The 17,629-nt window shown below is 39.6% G+C and overlaps 1 protein-coding gene across 1 annotated transcript; it reads left to right on the top strand.

Moving 5' to 3' along the window:
- Nucleotides 1-1,365: 1,365 nt before the first annotated feature.
- On the top strand, nt 1,366-15,980 carry ism1 (isthmin 1). The gene is made up of 7 exons (XM_084390836.1): nt 1,366-1,703; nt 2,153-2,447; nt 8,087-8,302; nt 9,456-9,717; nt 12,894-13,037; nt 13,157-13,246; nt 14,483-15,980. The coding sequence occupies exons 1-7, from the start codon at nt 1,666-1,668 to the stop codon at nt 14,998-15,000; spliced, it is 1,563 nt and encodes a 520-aa protein (XP_084246962.1). The 5' UTR covers nt 1,366-1,665; the 3' UTR covers nt 15,001-15,980.
- Nucleotides 15,981-17,629: the final 1,649 nt, after the last annotated feature.

Here is a 17,629-nt window from a genome sequence, read left to right as displayed (position 1 = left end):
TCTCCATCAGTTTACCCCCACCCTGAGTGTCAGAGGGTCTAGCCGGTCTGGAGAACAGATGTCAAGTCTCCTTCCATCTCCTTTGCTACCAACACAGCAATGTGCTGCTCCAAGAAAACATCTGTCTAAGCACTGACCATCAGCAAAGGGGCCCCGCGAGCTGGCTCATCGGCCCTTTGAAACTGCAAAGGTATTCTGAGCACCACCAGTGTGTCCATGACTGTAGATTCCTCTTAGTCATTTCTAAATGAGAGCATATGTGTTCTAGACAAATGAAATCGGGTCATTTTGAAATGTTACTGAGATGTGAAGTATAAAATAACTGTTTAGCTATGCATACCATGCTGAGCTCTATGCTTAATCAGAAGGTAGACAGTCCAAACAAACATCTTTCAACTGTTCAACTGAAATCCTAATGCTGTGAACCCCTTCGAACCAACCAGACCAATACACAAGTTCTGGACAAGAGCTAAAGCATTTGTCGCACTTTTTGATGTGCGCTCTCTCAGACGACCCATGAAGAACAAACAAATGCAAATCATGGCACACCTCGTCCTCACATTCCTGAAAGTGTGAAATTTGGAGGAGGGAAAGAGACCCTCATATTGTTACATCACCTCTCAGCTTAGAATCTATGATAAGATCATTAGCACTATAATCACTCAAACAAAGGAAAGGTCTACAGGATTTTACAAACTACAACCCATTAATCACTTTTAATTAGTGTTTGAAATTAAATCAATCACTCTGAAGTAAGACTTGAGTCTTGATTAGTCTAGAAGTTTTTATTGATTTTGATTTGAAATAGCGTGCTCAAAATTGTCTCAAACTATTTATTCACAAAAAAATCCTAATTTAACTTTGTATATAGTTTCCATTTTTGTATTTATTTAAATATAAAACTTATCAGTTAAATAGATTGTCAAAATTAAGACTTTTTTGTAGGATTTAATCAAGAAGGTCAATAGCTCTGATCACCATTTTGAAAGAAGATACAGACTTTTTTCATATATGATATGGTCTTACAAAAAATCAGATATGGTCTCAGAGCAAAAAAAAACAAAACAAAGAATTGATCATGTTATATATACGCTTTTTAGTCTTTGTAGTTCTACTGCTATATAATAAGCTATACATGTTACAGAATCTTAAACATTCTACTGCAAATATTTCAAATCGATCTATTTTTCCATTACCACTGCATTCACAACAGATCAACACAGGACAGATAAAGGCATTTTGTAAGTGTTCTGCTGATGAGTGCACTGGTGTGATGGGACATGAAGGGTTAATTCGGTGGGGAGGGGAGGTGACAGCAAACCAAAAGAAGAGGGGATATAAAAACACCAAAGGCTTCGTGGGCACGAGTCTGACTGTGTTTGTGTTGGACTAAAGACTCGAAACAACAGAAGGGAACACACACACACACACACACACACACACACACACACATAGTCTTGAGTTGTGGTGTCGTGTGTTATTTGACAGCGCGCTTTTACGCAGAAGGTGTGTGTGGATACTCTTGCGCAAGAGCGGCTCATACACCCTCCGGAGGACAGAGCTCAGATGAGTTAGTCAGAGGAGGAACTTTGGATCTTGATCACACTGAAGATGGGCTTATAGTGAACTGCACTTCATCTCTGAGGACACTGGCGTTTGGAGAGGATGACAGCACGTTGCGCAACGCACCGGAGCGCAACAATGTACCCAAACCACAAGTTTTATATTAGACGTGAAGGACAGACCACGAGAATTTAAATTTGATACATTTGTTTGAGCTGGAGACTTTTTTCTGTGTTTTATTGTTATTATTTTCAAAGATAAGAATGCTGCAGGGTCTCAGACTTGTTCTTGTGCCAATGCTACCTGATTTACCTGCGCACAAGTAAAACTCAATGAAGAAGTAAAACGTCCTCTCTCCACATATCATATTTTCATTTGCATTTAATAGTAATGTTAAAAGAAGAGTAAATACCTCAATGGAATGGTACACAGCTTTGGAGTTTGTGGGGCTTACTTCTCTGTTTCTTAAAAGTAATTCACGTTCTTTTTGGACATCAGGATTATAACATTAAGGCGAGGAACTATAGATAGTTTTTCAAACGTGGAGTGGTTGGGATCATTTCTATCTGGTTCCTCTTTTTCCCGTGAGTATTGCTGCTCTGGACCCCGAGGTGGCTCCGCAGTGGTGTGGCGGCTCCTCGTCCGCGGCGGATCCGGAGCTCGGAGTGTCTGCAGCGGCAGGAGGCGGCAGCGGAAGCCCGGCAGCGGTGGCAGCGCAGGGTCTTAAGAGCGCTCGAGTGAAAAGGATGGTGCGGCTGGCGGCGGAGCTGCTGTTGCTGTTGGGACTCCTTCTTCTGACGTTACACATCACAGTGTTGCGGAGCAGCCCGCTGCAGCACGGGAATGATACTGTGAGCACGGAGCAGGACGCGCGGGTGGCGGAGGTTAGTTTATTCTAATTGTGTAACGCGTGACATGCCCAGGTCACATTTCACTCTAAAATCAACAATTTGTTTGTTTTTTGTTTTTTAATCATTCATAATTTATTTTTGCTCATTTATTTGGTTTTATTTTTCATTATTATTTTCAATCATTATAATTATAATTATTATTTTTTTCTTTATTTTTTATTATTTTTTCACATTTTGTGGTGGAAATTTCATTAAAGTCACAATGCATAAAAATAGAATACATCATTGAAAAGATAGATAGATAGATAGATAGATAGATAGATAGATAGATAGATAGATAGATAGATAGATAGATATGGATAGAATATATATACACATTGTGATAATAAAACTTCAACCTTAACATTATTATTTGTGATGTTGCACAGATTCATGCATTATTTTGTATATTTTCAGGTAGCTTTCACATAGCATATTCAAATTGAGCTGGGATGCAGCCAGGGTCAGAGATGGTCTCTTTCCCTCCAGTTAACAAGCTGCAGGCTATCATTTATCACCACTGGTCCATCACTGTCACCCAAGCATCCTGTTAATATGTTCTTGCTTCAGACTGTGCATTTGCCAAGAAAAAAAGAAAAAAGAAAGAAAGTATAGTACAATCAGACCAGGAAAGCCAAATATATTCAACACACTGGTGCACGGGGCCATTAAAAGAGAGCAGGGTGACTTTCAGGGCTACGGAAAACGTTCTCAGTTTAGACTGTCCTTCAGTGCTGTTAGCCGAGATTAAACCTGGCTTTAATGAGTCTGTGCAGATTTCAGCTAAAAGTGTTCTGCCATCTGTTTACGGAGCAAGTGCAGCGCTCGCAGAGACCAGACCCTGGGGTCAAGAAGGGTTTGAGATCAACGGGGCTTTGTTGGATGCATTAAAAACCCTGCGGCTAGCTTTTTGATGTATTTTTAGCATGACACCAAGATGCCTTTGTCAGCCTGCAAACGTTGGCATAACACCATGATGAATGTGTGTTTATCCACTATGGTGGCTCTCTTGAAGAGGAACGGCAGCAGTGTGATTCAGGTGAACGGTTAAACGATGAAACAGAAGCTGAAAGCTAAAAGTTCGTATTTCAACAGTCTGTTCAGTCAGTGGCTAAAGGAAGTGAATGAATCCCGGGTGAGTCTTTACAGTTTAGCCCTGGAGGTCAAGTCTGTGGTTTTGTGCGGAGAGTCTTGGGACAGAACTCGCTGTTCTCGGAACACGTTTATGACATACACGGCTGTTGGAAATATGCCTGGAATGTACATAGAATGTGTCAAACTTAACCAGGTTTGAGGAGGGTTTGGGGGCAGCAGTGAGGGATGGAGGCAGTAGAGTTTGGTGATGACAAAAACGCTTTAATGGCAGCTTCTGATCTCAAATGTACAGATACAGTATTAGAAACACCAGCACCTGCTAATTTTTAAACATTCTAGTGGCCATAGCCTGAGAGGACAGCATCAATTATTTATAATTCCTTTATGATTTAATCTATAGGATTCACAATGTTATAGTCAGAAATGTAAGAATTTGATAAAGAACATAATTACCAGAAATTAATAAATATAATACTGTCCCAGTTATAAAACTATATACATTTTAAAATTAATACATTGATACCTAATAATTCTCACGATCCAGTAAGACCAAGAGTGACCCATGTAAACTTCCTTAAATCAAGTTAAATTCTTTTTTTAAGCAAAATTGTGTAAATATTAGTTTTTTCTATCTTAAATATAAATATATTTGCCTTATTTCCGTTGTTTATCACTTGTTTATGCTCAAGCAAGTACAAAAAAAACAAGTGCCACAAGACCAATTACTGTCGAAAATATGAAAAGAATTCTTAATATCTTTGCTAACCACACAAATTGATCTTGTTGAATTAAAAAAATATATATATCAAGGATCTGATTTTTTGTAGTGTATTGCTAATGAGGGAAACATGTCCCAATTAGTAGTCCTAATATTCACCGGTCAGTGCAGGTTTTAAAATGCACAATCCTTAAGTTTTTACATTCTGGTCCCTGCCAAACTTGAATATTTGGTTACGTAATTGTCCAGACTGTCAAGATGTAGTGTATTTTCCTCATGAAGTCGGAAAAGCAAATATTTTTCTACTTCATATAGGTGTCGCATTGAAAGCCTTTTGCACTTTGTGTTTAGCCTTCATTTCCTGTCCAGTCTCCTGGGAAGACCCCCTGAGAGGTTCCCAATTGAAATGGTGTCATGCTCCTTAAGCAAAGGGAATGAAGAGGAAGCGGGAGGTGGAAGTAGTCCGAAATGTAATGGGGGCGTCTGTATGTCACCCTTGTGTCTGTTTTCATAGTCAGAGGCCCATACTGTTTGAAGAATGGTGTGTAATGTCTTTGTAGGAACTGTGATAATGTTATGTCACGGTTACAGTTTTTCACAACATTTAAGGCCTCAATTATTAAGGCATTAAAACATTTCAAGTAATCTTCTAGTATATCCAGGATTTTCTAGGATTTTGAATTGGAGTCTCTTAAATAGTCTATTTTTCTGCCAAAACATGTTGATATTACATCAGCAATGCTGACTTTGTCCTTCAAACCATTAGCACCATGCTATTAGATGCTGCATATTGTTCATTATTTAGCACTCGTACACCAATGTTGTTTTGGGAATGGGAAGTTCAACTCATTTTAATGAATCAGTTCATTTGAGTGGGCCAGTTAAACGAACCAGTTTGGAAAAGCTGTTTTCGCTGATTATCATTATTGAAGTGCTAGTAATCTATAGTATAGCTAACTACTTTTTCAAAAGGGTGGCACTTGATTATTTAAAGTAGCTTGGAAAACAACTGTTTCAGAGTAGCTTCCCCAAAACGGTTGGACTTTTTTCCCCTTTTACCTGAAGCGAAATGCATTCTACACTACACTGCTCTCTGCACTTAGGTAGTCAAACAAAATGGCTTGAGTGAAAGAGAGGGAGGAGAGAAAGAGACAAAAGATTGATGGTGCCCTTTGATCTTATTGTCTAGCTCAGTATGCATGATTACAAGCTACTTATAGCTGTCCAATTGTGGAGTAATTGCCCCCTCTGTGTGTATGTGACAGCGAACACATGCCTTGGCAGTCTTACGGGAAAACAATTACAACCCTCTTTGACAGGGAAAAGCATATTTTTTTCTGTCAGCCAGCACAACAGTTTTGCAATGGGCTTCGTTCTATATCTATTTCAGCTGCTCAAGAGTAGAACAGTGCAGGACTGTAGCCAGAATCCCTCTCTTGATCCAAGGAAAGACAGGAGCCAGGCCATCCGCCTTTGACGTTTCCAACTCCTTAAAAATGACTAAAGAATATCTTTTTTACATTTCATAAAAACAGATGGCAGATGGCTGAAACATAACAGCCGTTATTAAGTCAATTTTATCTATCTGTGCTTGCTACAATACTGTTGCCTATTTTAAAGAAAAATTTACAGAAAAAAATAAGATTCTGACATGATTTGCTTATGTTGTTTTATACATGTATGCTGTTATTTTTAAGGAAAACAAAAATCTTCACATACGTCTAACAGTTTGGGGTCAGTATGAATCCGTATTTTTATTTTTTTATTAATACTTTTATTCAGCAAGGACACATTCAAATGGTTAAAAGTGACAGTAAACACATTTAACAAATAAAGTATGTTCTTTTGAACTTCCTGTTCATCAAATGTATCAGGGGTTTCACAAAAATATTAAGCGGCACAACTTTCAACACTAATAATAATACTAAGAATAATACTATTAGAATGAATTTTGAAGGATCATGTGACACTGAAGACAGGAGTGATGATGCTGAAAATTCAGCTTTGCCATCACAGGAATAAATTACATTTTAAAATATTTAAAATACAGCTTTTCTAAACTCACCAAGGTTGCATGTATTTGATAAAAACTTATAATTAAAAAATCTTTCCGACCCCAAACTATATATTATTTTTGTGTTTGTGTGTTCCACAGAAAGAAAGAAAAACAACCACCACAACAATACTGGGAACAGCATTAAAGACAGCAAATAATGATATAAATAATGATAATAATAAAATAATAGATTGTTTTTCCACTCCCTTTAAGTGATCAGATTGTAATTTCTCTCCTCCCAATTATGTTCAGTAGGCTAATCTTTTTTATGATGCTTTTTGTGAACTGTCCCTCCTGTTGCTTTATGTGATGGCCTATTGTTATAGTACTCTCATAAGATTCACAGAAAGTCTCTAGTGTGTGTGTGTTTATATTATGGGGTGATAAGGAGCAATGTAGCACCTGTGGGTAATTAGGCCATTTGAGGTGAGATTGAGTGAATGGAGCAGTCAATGTCTCTAATCTCCGTCAGTGTAAACAAACAGTGCTGGGCTGAGCTGGATGAAACCAGTATTGTTTCCCTTGATCTCAGTCTTCAAGGTCTCTTTCGTGAACATATGGCTGGCTAAAAGGGTGTTAAAAGACGTCTAGGTTGCAAGCGCACATTTCAGGTGGGAAGAAATAGATGCCCATGTTCAGGTGGCCATTTTTTAAGTATTTTTGATCATTTCTGGCATAACGTCCTCAATTTGCCTGCTTATTAACTTCCTGCTGAACAGATTCGATGAACAAACCATGCTGGAGAAACCATTGTAGCTGGTTTGTGACTAGTCCAAGGTGGTCTACCACCAGCACTAACCAGGTTGAGCAGGTCAAAAACCAGCTGATAGTCGATCTTACCAAACATCTAGAGCAGCGAATGACCAAAGACGACCAGCTTGAACTAGCTAGGGAACACTATTCCATTTATCAACCACTGTCAACACAGTCTCGTGGCAATTTGTAACTATTTTAAATTTTGGCGAATTGGTGGCTAATTCGTATGATCTGCTTATGGCCCAGTGGTGGTTATGTTTAGTCGTGGGTTTAGGGTAGGACCATCATGCTTACTTTTTTATTTTATTTTTTTAATTCACATCATACAAATTCATAATCGGCACTTCGTAAATAGTTATGTTTTCCCATGAGATTGGGTTGCCACTGTGCACTCGTGCTGACGGTGACCTCTGATTGAGATGTGAATTGACCTCTGCCATTTTAACCAGTGAATAATGGAATAATGAATCTAATGATGTTGAGCACTTTTAACCACTCTCATCTGTATTTATACCAGGACGCTGCTTTTTTTTTCCTTGTTGTGAAGTTACACAATGTAAATATACTTCTACGCTGCGTCTAACATCAATTGTAGAACGTCTCCCGAGGTCAGGGCGAAAACAAGCAGATAATTGAGATGAATTTTTGAATGTGTGACAACAAAGAGTCAAGAATTATTTACAGAGGGATGATTCACTCCGAATGGCTTCCTTTAACATTTGTCTTTTTGCGAAACGATTCAAGTCCTTGAGTGTCTGTGGGCCAACTGGTGGGTAATAAAACATTGGGTCACAGCCACAGGTTTGTTCTGATAGTGGACAGCAGGAAAAACTATGCTAAGTGCAAACAATAAAATGACACTAACCATATATAGTTAGCATGATAAAATAGATAGACTTATTAAGTTTTAAAAGGGAGGTGAAAATGATCAAATGTGGGTCCTGAAGAAAAAACTCATTGAGAACTACTCATCACATATTTCAGTGTTTCTCTTATCGTTTCATGCAGAATAATGTCAATGCAGAAAGCAGCTCCTCCGTTCAGAAGGGGCCGGGTGACAGACAGTCCCGAGTGGCTCATATTCCAGCGTCTCAGCCTTGGGCTCAGAGTCATGGGACAGGGGGCAGCCTGCAGAGAGATGGCCCAGGAGCTTTTCTGCTGGACCTGCAGAACTTTCCTGATCTTTCCAAAGCTGATATAAATGGGCAGAACCCCAACATACAGGTAGGAAGATGCTGAAATTCAATGCGTTTTGCTTAGATTTACCAAATCGCTTGCAATGTTGCAATGACACATTAGTGATATATATGACTTAAATACAAATTAAGAAAATAAGATATATTATCTTATTTTACACATTTTTGCATCTCAAATAAATGCAACATTTTAAGCAAGTTTATTTGTATTAGACAAAATAATGAATAATAAAATGTTGTTGTTTTTGCCGTGCACAAACACAAAGACTTTTAAAGGAGACATGGCTGACCAAGCACATAAAGTGAAATCTTGGCAAAGGGAAAGTGGCAGAAAGCCTTGATGCACATCAGCACTTCTTTTCAAAAATAGAGCCTTTTGGTCCCCCCCGCTTTCTCTCTCTCTTTCTCACACACACACACACACACACACAACCTCTAACATTCACCTAGCCGATTCTCAGTAACCACATACACCTGCACAGCACCAGCCGCCAACTAATCCATCATGGTCTTGATCCACATCAGAAGGAAAAACATGTGAGTCTTGACCAAGAATGGCAGAAAGGATAAAGTGTATCGATGTCTTAAGATGGCAGTGAATGTGTGTGTGTGTGTGTGAGTCTCAAGGGGGGTGTGTGGGCATGGGTATCTTTGATCCAAAGCATCATCTGGCTTTCATGGTCTTAAGGAGGCTGAGAGGCCCTTTGAACTTGATGTTTAGGTGGAGAGAGCGAGAGAAATAGAGGCTAGAGAGGGGACGCCCACCCCCTGCCCCAATCTGGGAGGCACATGTGTTACTTGTGGGGTGTTTGGCTGGGATGGGGGGGGGGGGTGGCAGAATGGCAGCCTCTCAGAGCGAGTCATGGAGCATGACCATGACCTAAGTCAACGTCCATCTGGACCTCCACAACATCACACCACCCCTCACTGTTTGATGTTCCACAAAACCTCTCTCCCTACAACAAACACCCTTGATCTGTATGATTATTCTCAACATGTGCAAGTAAACATTAGATTCACAATAAAAGGGACCGATACAGACTGCAGTGTTTGATTTAGTTTTACAGCACAGCATGAAATTACTGTTTTGAAATGTTTCTTACAAAAAGAAACTGCTGGAGTTATGATGGTATCAGATGGTACTACCATAGTACTTTGATATGACAATATTTTCGTTTTAGGTTACAATAGAAGTGGTGGACAGCCTGGAAGGTTCTGAGCCAGAGAAGGGAATACGCAAAGAAAACAAGCCTGGCTGGGTGGCTCCTAACTGGAGGAACTGGTGGCAGCGTTCATCTTCCACGTCCTCAGCTTCCACCCCAAAAGGTCCCGGTGAACAGGATTACGAGAGCAACACGGAGGACAGCAACTTCCTCAAACCGCTGGGAGACTGGGAGCGAAGAGGGTCTGCCGGCACGGGAAGCAGAACACAGACAGAATACGGTACGTTACAGGCGAGTGTTATGAGTTACTGTCTTAATGAAAGGCTCTGCAAAGCTTAAATATGGCTCTGCCATGAGGTGATGGAATCTGTAATTTGCACGTCAGATGATTTACGCTGTCACTATAACAAGGACAGCACTTCTTATGGAGTTTGTGATTGTAGATTGCTTCCTGTGACAGACGGATTCCTGCAACAGTCTGTCTCTGTGACAGAACATCAAAGGAGGAAAGAGAATCCAGAGCATCTGTTCCTCCAGTCCAATAGCTCTCTTTCTGTCTTATTTTTTGGTAAAGTGGAGCTAAATGAGTGAATGTGTGTTACTGTCAGAGACTGCACTTCCTGTCAAATTCATTCTTACCCTGTCACCACAGATCAATGGGTTAGGGTAATATCAATCTGAAGCTAAAAATTCTCCATATAAATTTTCCTCATGACACACACTGAGGCCGTGACTCATTCCTGAGGGTTTGCCATAACTACTGTTGATTGGCTTATTCGTTTCCATTAGCGGTGTGTGTAGGGAACTGTGGCTCATGTGGGTTTCAGACATGTTGTTGCCTGTGAGTTGGCCCGCAATCAACTGTGACCATGCGGTTTGACGGCGCTGAGAGTAATGTTGTCTTTTTAAGACCAAAGCTCTTTGTTTTTCTCTCATCAGGGGGAGTGGATATAGATTGTGGTTGCTTGGTTGGTTTGTGCATGTGTGTGTGACTGTATATATACACACTACCAGAAAAGTTAGAATTATGTAATGACCAAAAAAATGTTAAACAAATCAAAACGTTCTTATAATTTAGCTTTTTCAAAGGAGCCACCCTTGGCTTAGCTGTTTTCTTTTAGTTTAGAGTATAAACTTTGATCATTATTAAATGGTTTTGCATATAAATATAATAAAGCTAACCTCATTATTACTATTGTTATTAATATTTTTATTATTAATTAAATAATGATCCATGTTTATGCTCTAAAATAGCTTTACATAAATTGTGGCTACAAATTCATTTCTTTACAAACTCTAATAAATATAAATAGATTATTATTAAAATTCCAACTTTGTTTTGGCCTCCTTTTGGCATACGTTAAGGCTACATTCAGACTGTCAGTCCAAATCTGAGTTTGTGCATATTCAATTGAAATCCGATCAGATTTAGCAAGTGTGAACGTCAAAAAATCGCATGAAATGTGCTTTTTGCAAATCCGTTTTGAGCTACATTCTACATATGTAGTTTGAAATCCTATTTAAATCACATTTCTGGAAATCTGTTTCAGCCTGACTGCTCTGATCAGATTCCGCGTGGTTTATGTGACTTTCTCACGCCACGTAAAACGTAAACTTCAGACATTGTAATAGGAAACATGCTGAAAGTCGCTGCAGAAACCAGGTTGTGCAACGCTATCTCACAAGCAATTTGTACAAATTCGTACGAGTGAGTACGAGGTGGCTAATTCGTACAAATTCGTACGATTTGTCTTAACCCCAGTGATGGGTAGGTTTAGGGCCAGGGTCAGGTCATTTGCACGAATTCATAAGAATTGGGCAACTCGTAAAATGTGTAGGCTACGATTTAGCAAAAATCTGACGAATTTGTACAAGTGAGGCCGTATGAATTCGTACGAATTAGCCACATCGTAAAATACATACGAATTGCTGTGAGATCGGGTTGGGTTGTGCTGCTGCAAAGTGCCGGACGAGCAGAAAATGACAATGTAACGGACACATGTTTTGATACCGGTGGAGACGACAGCACAGAATAAAGCTACGCATACCAGGCTACTATATATCTGCCGCTGCCTTGGAAGATGTAGAATTCCAGTGCGGCGGCTACACAGTCATTGAAATGTTGTAAATATGACAACATCTGAATTGCAAACCCCTCCATGTTGCAGTTGTTGTTTTTGGTGTATCACTTCCAAGCGTGCCGCACAAGCCCTGAAAAGTGAAGCCAAAACGTCTCGATCGCCCCCCGGTGACTGGTCCTAGTATAGGTCATAAGCCCCGCCTCCCCGTGTTATTCAACGGGACGTGAGACCAACTAAACAATTAAATTACACTTCAAATATCTTTTTTCCAAAGGTGGTTTCTTTCATTTGCTGTCGTTTTTATCACGCTGGTGTAAGTTCAAGTGACTGTTTCAAAAATAAGTTGGTTTTTAGTTAGTTACGTGATGCGGTGGTGTAACGTCATGATTGACAGCTGTGATTGACAGGTTCTCGAGCGAAGTAGTCACTGAAGCACCAACGGACATTTTTTCGGGATCTTCGGAGGACTGAGGAGATTGTATTTACTTTATTTGAACAAGTCTCTTGTCGTACTGCAATCAATTTTTAAAAAAGTGTGCAGAATCCACTCTCCCTGAGTGCATTCTATGAGAGTGAGGGCGGAGCGTTGATTTCTCGGCTTTACTTCCTGCTCACTACTGCGCAGGTCTGGTCCCGAGATCGCTACTGCGCAGACTCAAGTTCCAATATGTCAGCGCCATATCAGGACTCTGGCGGCTTCAGTTCTCATCAATGGAAGAGAGCGAAGGGGCGTCGTCCATCTTTTTTTACAGTCTATGATCACTTCCAACGCAATGTCATTGCCATAGAACCCAATGCAGATATTCCGGAAAAAGAAAGAGCACCACTGGACACACACATCAGATATGAACAGTTGTGATACACAATGTGGACAGTCATTAGATCCACAAATACACAAATAATCGGATTTGTACTGGCAGTGTGCACATAGCCATAGTGTCTGACAGACGAACTGTAAACGCCCATTGTGAGGATATAAAAACTGTATTAAAGGCAATAAAATTGCAATGTCAGAAAAAGACTCCAAAGAAGAAATACTCCACCTCGATACTTCAGTAACTGTTTTGGTCAGCCCTCATCACTGAATCAGAAATTTAAGAGTAGTTCTTGTACAAGGAGTTGGAAGTTGGCATAGGTATGCAGACTTGGCTCATTCATTCACCCACTCCCATGTGTATCAGCCAATTAGAGAGGTATGCTAATGGTATAGGCCAGCAGACCGACATTAAGCGCCTCAGGTATTTGAAACATAAGGTCTGAATCAGATCTACTCAGTGGGACAGGAGTACAGCACAACCTGTGCTTGAAGTCATGTCATAACACTCAAGTGCCAGTGAATTTGTGAAATTTGACTGTTTTCTTGCCTCTATTACAGACTACATAGATGGGGAAGGTGACTGGAGCGGTTGGTCACCATGCAGTGTGTCTTGTGGAAATGGCAACCAGAAGCGAACCAGGTCGTGTGGCTATGCCTGCACAGCCACAGAGTCACGGACATGTGACATGCCCAGCTGCCCCGGTAAGACAGCCCTTCTTTGGACTATCCTTTATTCAAGAAAACTCCTGTACCAAGATTACAAAGTGGCATATGCAGCCAAAGGACAATCTTAAACATTAATGGCACTTTCTTATGTACAGGGATTGAAGATGCTTTCAAGACAGCAGCGACAGAAGTCAGTCTGCTTGCTGGCACTGAAGAGTTTAATGCGACAGAGCTGTTCGGAGTTGGTGAGTTATTTTGTAATTTAACATCACCTGGGTAACCAATCGCTAATAAAACCAATACCCCAAGTGAGCAAAACAAGCTCCTAGCTCTATAATTTAACCTTTAACCTTCAAATTAGGCATTAGGGAAGACAGAAATACAGCTTAGCTTTTTATACATCATTTAAACCTACTAGCTTACTGTCCTAAATGTAGGAAAATATGGAAGCTTGTTTCCGCCACAGAATAAAACATTTTAAAAGATAGTTGCGACTTTTTATCTCAGAATTGTGAGTTATAAAGTCAGAATTGTATGATATAAAGTTGCAATTGCATGTTATAAAGTCAGAATTGTGAGATGTAAACTCGAAATGACATGTTATAAAGCAATTAAACAAAACTTAATTAAACAATTAAACAAAAAAAAGTCTGAATTGCACGTTTATTTCTCGCAATTGCGAGTATTTATCTCACAATTCTGACTTTATAACACACAATTGCCACTTTATATCACGCAATTCTGAATTATTAAAATAAAGTCAGAATTGTGAGATATAAACAATTGTTATTCTTTATTCTGTGGCGGAAACAAGATTCCATAGGAAAACCTACAGTTAGACTAGAAATAATATTTCTTGAATTAGTAAATGTTGCTTACATACAACATCACCACTACTGAATCCACAGCATGACTTAATCTGATTCCTGAAAGAATTATTCTTATGAGTTTGTTCTTTTTCGTTAATCAAAACTATACAGTGCAACTAGTGTGATTTGTTCATAGTAGTTCATAATATTAATAGTTGCACACAATGGTTTTGATTCACTAAAAATAACCAACTCTTAAGATTGATTGATTCATGAATCGGACGAGTCTTATGAATTTATGTCTTTTTAGTTAATCTAAACTATACAGGGCAGCTCTTGAAACCCAATACTTACATTTTAAAGTGTAATCCGGCAATTTCGTCACCGGCACGCAATGAATTCTGGGGTAGGTTAGGCTGCGAAAGATCCATCTGTTTTGTACTTCATTGGCCGGGAAACGAAGGCCACATTTCGAGGCCACATTTGAAAGAGCCTTCGAATTGGGACAGCCTTTATCGTGCCGCTGTGATGCAATCGGCCTTCAAATGCGGCCTTCGAAGGATGCATCCATCATTCTTAGCCATCAATAGTATATATTATGAAAGATATGAAAAGTGTTAGTCGCCCATTTGAACATTACTTTAACTGTGTGATTGTGATGTTGGCCCTCAGATACAGACAGTTGCGAGCGTTGGATGAACTGCAAGAGTGAGTTCCTCAAGAAATACATGAGCAAAGTGGCCAACGACCTTCCCAGCTGCCCCTGCTTTTACCCAACTGAAGTGGCCTACAGCACCGCAGACGTCCACGATGCCGCAACGAGGCGCAACTTCCGCTGGAAGGACGCCAGCGGCCCGAAGGAGAAGCTGGAGATCTACAAACCCACTGCTCGCTATTGCATCCGCTCCATGCTCACGCTGGAATCCACCACGCTGGCGGCCCAACACTGCTGCTACGACGACAGCATGAAGCTCATCACCCGGGGCAAAGGGGCAGGTACGCCCAACCTCATCAGCACGGAGTTCTCCGCTGACCTGCATTACAAAGTGGACATCCTACCATGGATCATCTGCAAGGGCGACTGGAGCCGCTACAACCAGGCTCGTCCTCCCAATAACGGACAGAAATGTGCAGAGAACCCCCAGGATGAGGACTACTACAAACAGTTTGAGGAGGCCAGGGAGTTTTGAGCCGAGAAGCTGCTATGCTCCTTCTAAAACAGAAGCAGAACTCGTGTTGTGTGTTTGAACTGGACTTGCTATGAGAAACAGACAGCACCGTCTACAACAAGCACAGAAGATCTTTATGTGTTTGCCCTCAGAACCTCTTTTCATAGTGTTTTCGTGGGAAGAATAATACCAAGCAACTCATCATGGTTCTCTCCAGATTGTTTATCTACAGTATATTACTTGGGGTTTCTCAACATATTTGCCATTCTGTCTGAATTTTTATTAGGAGTAAAAGGGAAAAACTAAAGGGAAGTCATATCAGGAATCACCCCACCAATGATCGGTTTTGCATGCTTATTTTATGCCCTACATGCAGTTGGAAAGCCTCTCCTCAGGATTCTTGGACAGATTCAAGGATATCGGATACAATATTCAGGTTTCTGTGTAAACAAGCATATATTTGTCTAGCTGGATGAACAGAATTCCTATATTATGTCCTGTTGCATCACTTTTCCTTTTTTGCTAAAAACAAAACAGTCAAAAACCTGCATAATCCTTGCAAAGTATTTATTGAGTCATAGTTATGTGTCAATGGTAGGGGTTTGTGCATATAGATGTATGGATACATTTTGAGTGCTAAATAAATAGGCCATGTCACATTAAACATCAGCACCACCAAATGACTCTCAATGTGTTAAATTTGCAAGAGATGATTCCATATAGGAACTGCTGAGGTCGAAGGGTCTTCCAACTTCTGTTACAGTCAAATGAGATCCGTCCTCGGGTATTAAACACTTTAAGCCATTCCACAAGACTCCTATTAGCTCCATCCTGAAACAGGCCTAAGCTCCGCTTTTGATGTCTGATGCAAAATACTCTTCCCCCTTTAAAAGGGGCTCAAAGTCTTTTTTGCAAGCTTGCTCATATTCTCGAATTCCTCGGTAATTTCTCTGACTATGATCATGCAATCACATGAATAGAAGGCCGCATTCTTCGGGCCAACGATGAAACCTCAGAGCATCCTTTCAGTTTGTTTTTTTGCTAGACCAATCCCAGGCCAACATTTGACCTCTGCAGCGACATAATGCCAAACAAGTAGATACTTTGCTTTAATTAAAATGGTTTCTTCTAACTTTATAGAATATATGTCTATATGAGTTTCTATGAACAGGACAATTTATATAAGCAAGACATTTTTATATTTGCTAGAAACATTTATATTTTTTCATGAAATGTTACTTTTTTTTGTTTTTTACATAAAATAAAAATAAAAATGCAATATATATTTTTAAAAACACAGCTCAATAGGTTGGGGTCGATAAGTTTTCATGTTTTTGAAAGAAGTCTCTTATGCTACGGCTGCTTTTATTTGATCAAAAATACAGTAAAAACAGTAATTTTGGGTAACACTTTACAATAAGGTTCATTAGTTAACATTAATGAATGTATTAACTAACATGAACTAACAAAGAGCAGTACATTTGTTACAGTATTTATTTGTCTTTGTTAATGTTAGTTAATAAAAATACAGCTGTTCATTGTTCATGTTAGTTCACGTAGCTAATGTTAACAAATACAACCTTTGATTTTGATAATGTATTAGTAGATGTTGAAATTAATATTAACTAATATTAATTAATGCTGTAGAAGTATTGTTCATTCTTAGTTCATGTTAACTAAGGTAGTTAACTAATGTTAACTAATGAACCTTATTGTAAAGTGTTACCGTAACAGTGTTATATATATGTGTAATATATATACAGTAATATTTTTATATAAATTGTTGGAAATCATATGGATATAATGAAAGCAAATTTATAAACACGCTTGGAAAATGATGCAGAATGTGTCACTACCACCTCCCTGCATTTGGTGCCTAGCAGGTGTTGTTGAATGTTGATGCATGTTCGCAGTGAGTCAAATGATTGTACATAACAGCCCTAACAGGTTAAACTTTATGACAGCAGCCCACATAGCAGGTGACATTGAGCACAACCGCGTCCTGAGCTCCACAAGACGAGATCAGCAGGATGCAGATCAAGAACGTCTGCTGTTAGTATCAAGTGAATTCTCCTGGTCTTCTCCCATCTCACCTTCAGAAAAGCACTTCAGAGCGAAGGCTAAGCTTACAGCATGGAGCTGGATAAGCAGCGGTGATCTTTATTGAATCAGACCGTCTGCTTCAGAGGCCCCTCGACATCAAAGCAAACAGCCTGCTTTATTTTAAAACATCAGGCCTGTGTTAAAGCGGTGGCAGATCCTGCCCCATACCAACTCTATCTCTCACACACAATCCACATGTCCTCTGAGAACTTACACCATTTCCAGTTACAGCTCCACTGTGCTTCTGACTTACAAACAGCTGTGGATAGTGACAGACTTCTGCATTCACGGAAAGTGTTTACTGGATGCCGTCAATATTATAGTTTCAATATAGCCATCTCCTTAATACAAAGCTTACAAATAATAGGCATAATTTTAAACACTTAATAACCAAAGACAAGATAATGCACCAGTCATTACTGCAGTGTATTGGTCTTTAGTCCCAAACAGTGATGGTGAGATCACTTTACAATTGCAAAGAAAAACAAAATGCTTAAAATTCAGGCATTATTTACACCGTCAATCTTGATTTGGAATTATTTTTGTA

The sequence above is a fragment of the Rutilus rutilus genome, assembly GCF_951802725.1.
Source record: "Rutilus rutilus genome assembly, chromosome: 20".
Lineage (NCBI taxonomy): Eukaryota > Metazoa > Chordata > Actinopteri > Cypriniformes > Leuciscidae > Rutilus > Rutilus rutilus.
This window is presented reverse-complemented; position numbering and strand designations above follow the sequence as displayed.

What these genes read in the sequence shown, in the direction of transcription:
- ism1 (XM_084390836.1), top strand. Translation starts at nt 1,666, where the DNA reads ATGACAGCACGTTGCGCAACGCACCGGAGCGCAACAAT. An exon ending in AGGACGCGCGGGTGGCGGAG is followed by an intron (nt 2,448 to 8,086) that starts GTTAGTTTATTC and finishes CGTTTCATGCAG; the next exon opens with AATAATGTCAATGCAGAAAG. An exon ending in GGCAGAACCCCAACATACAG is followed by an intron (nt 8,303 to 9,455) that starts GTAGGAAGATGC and finishes TTTTCGTTTTAG; the next exon opens with GTTACAATAGAAGTGGTGGA.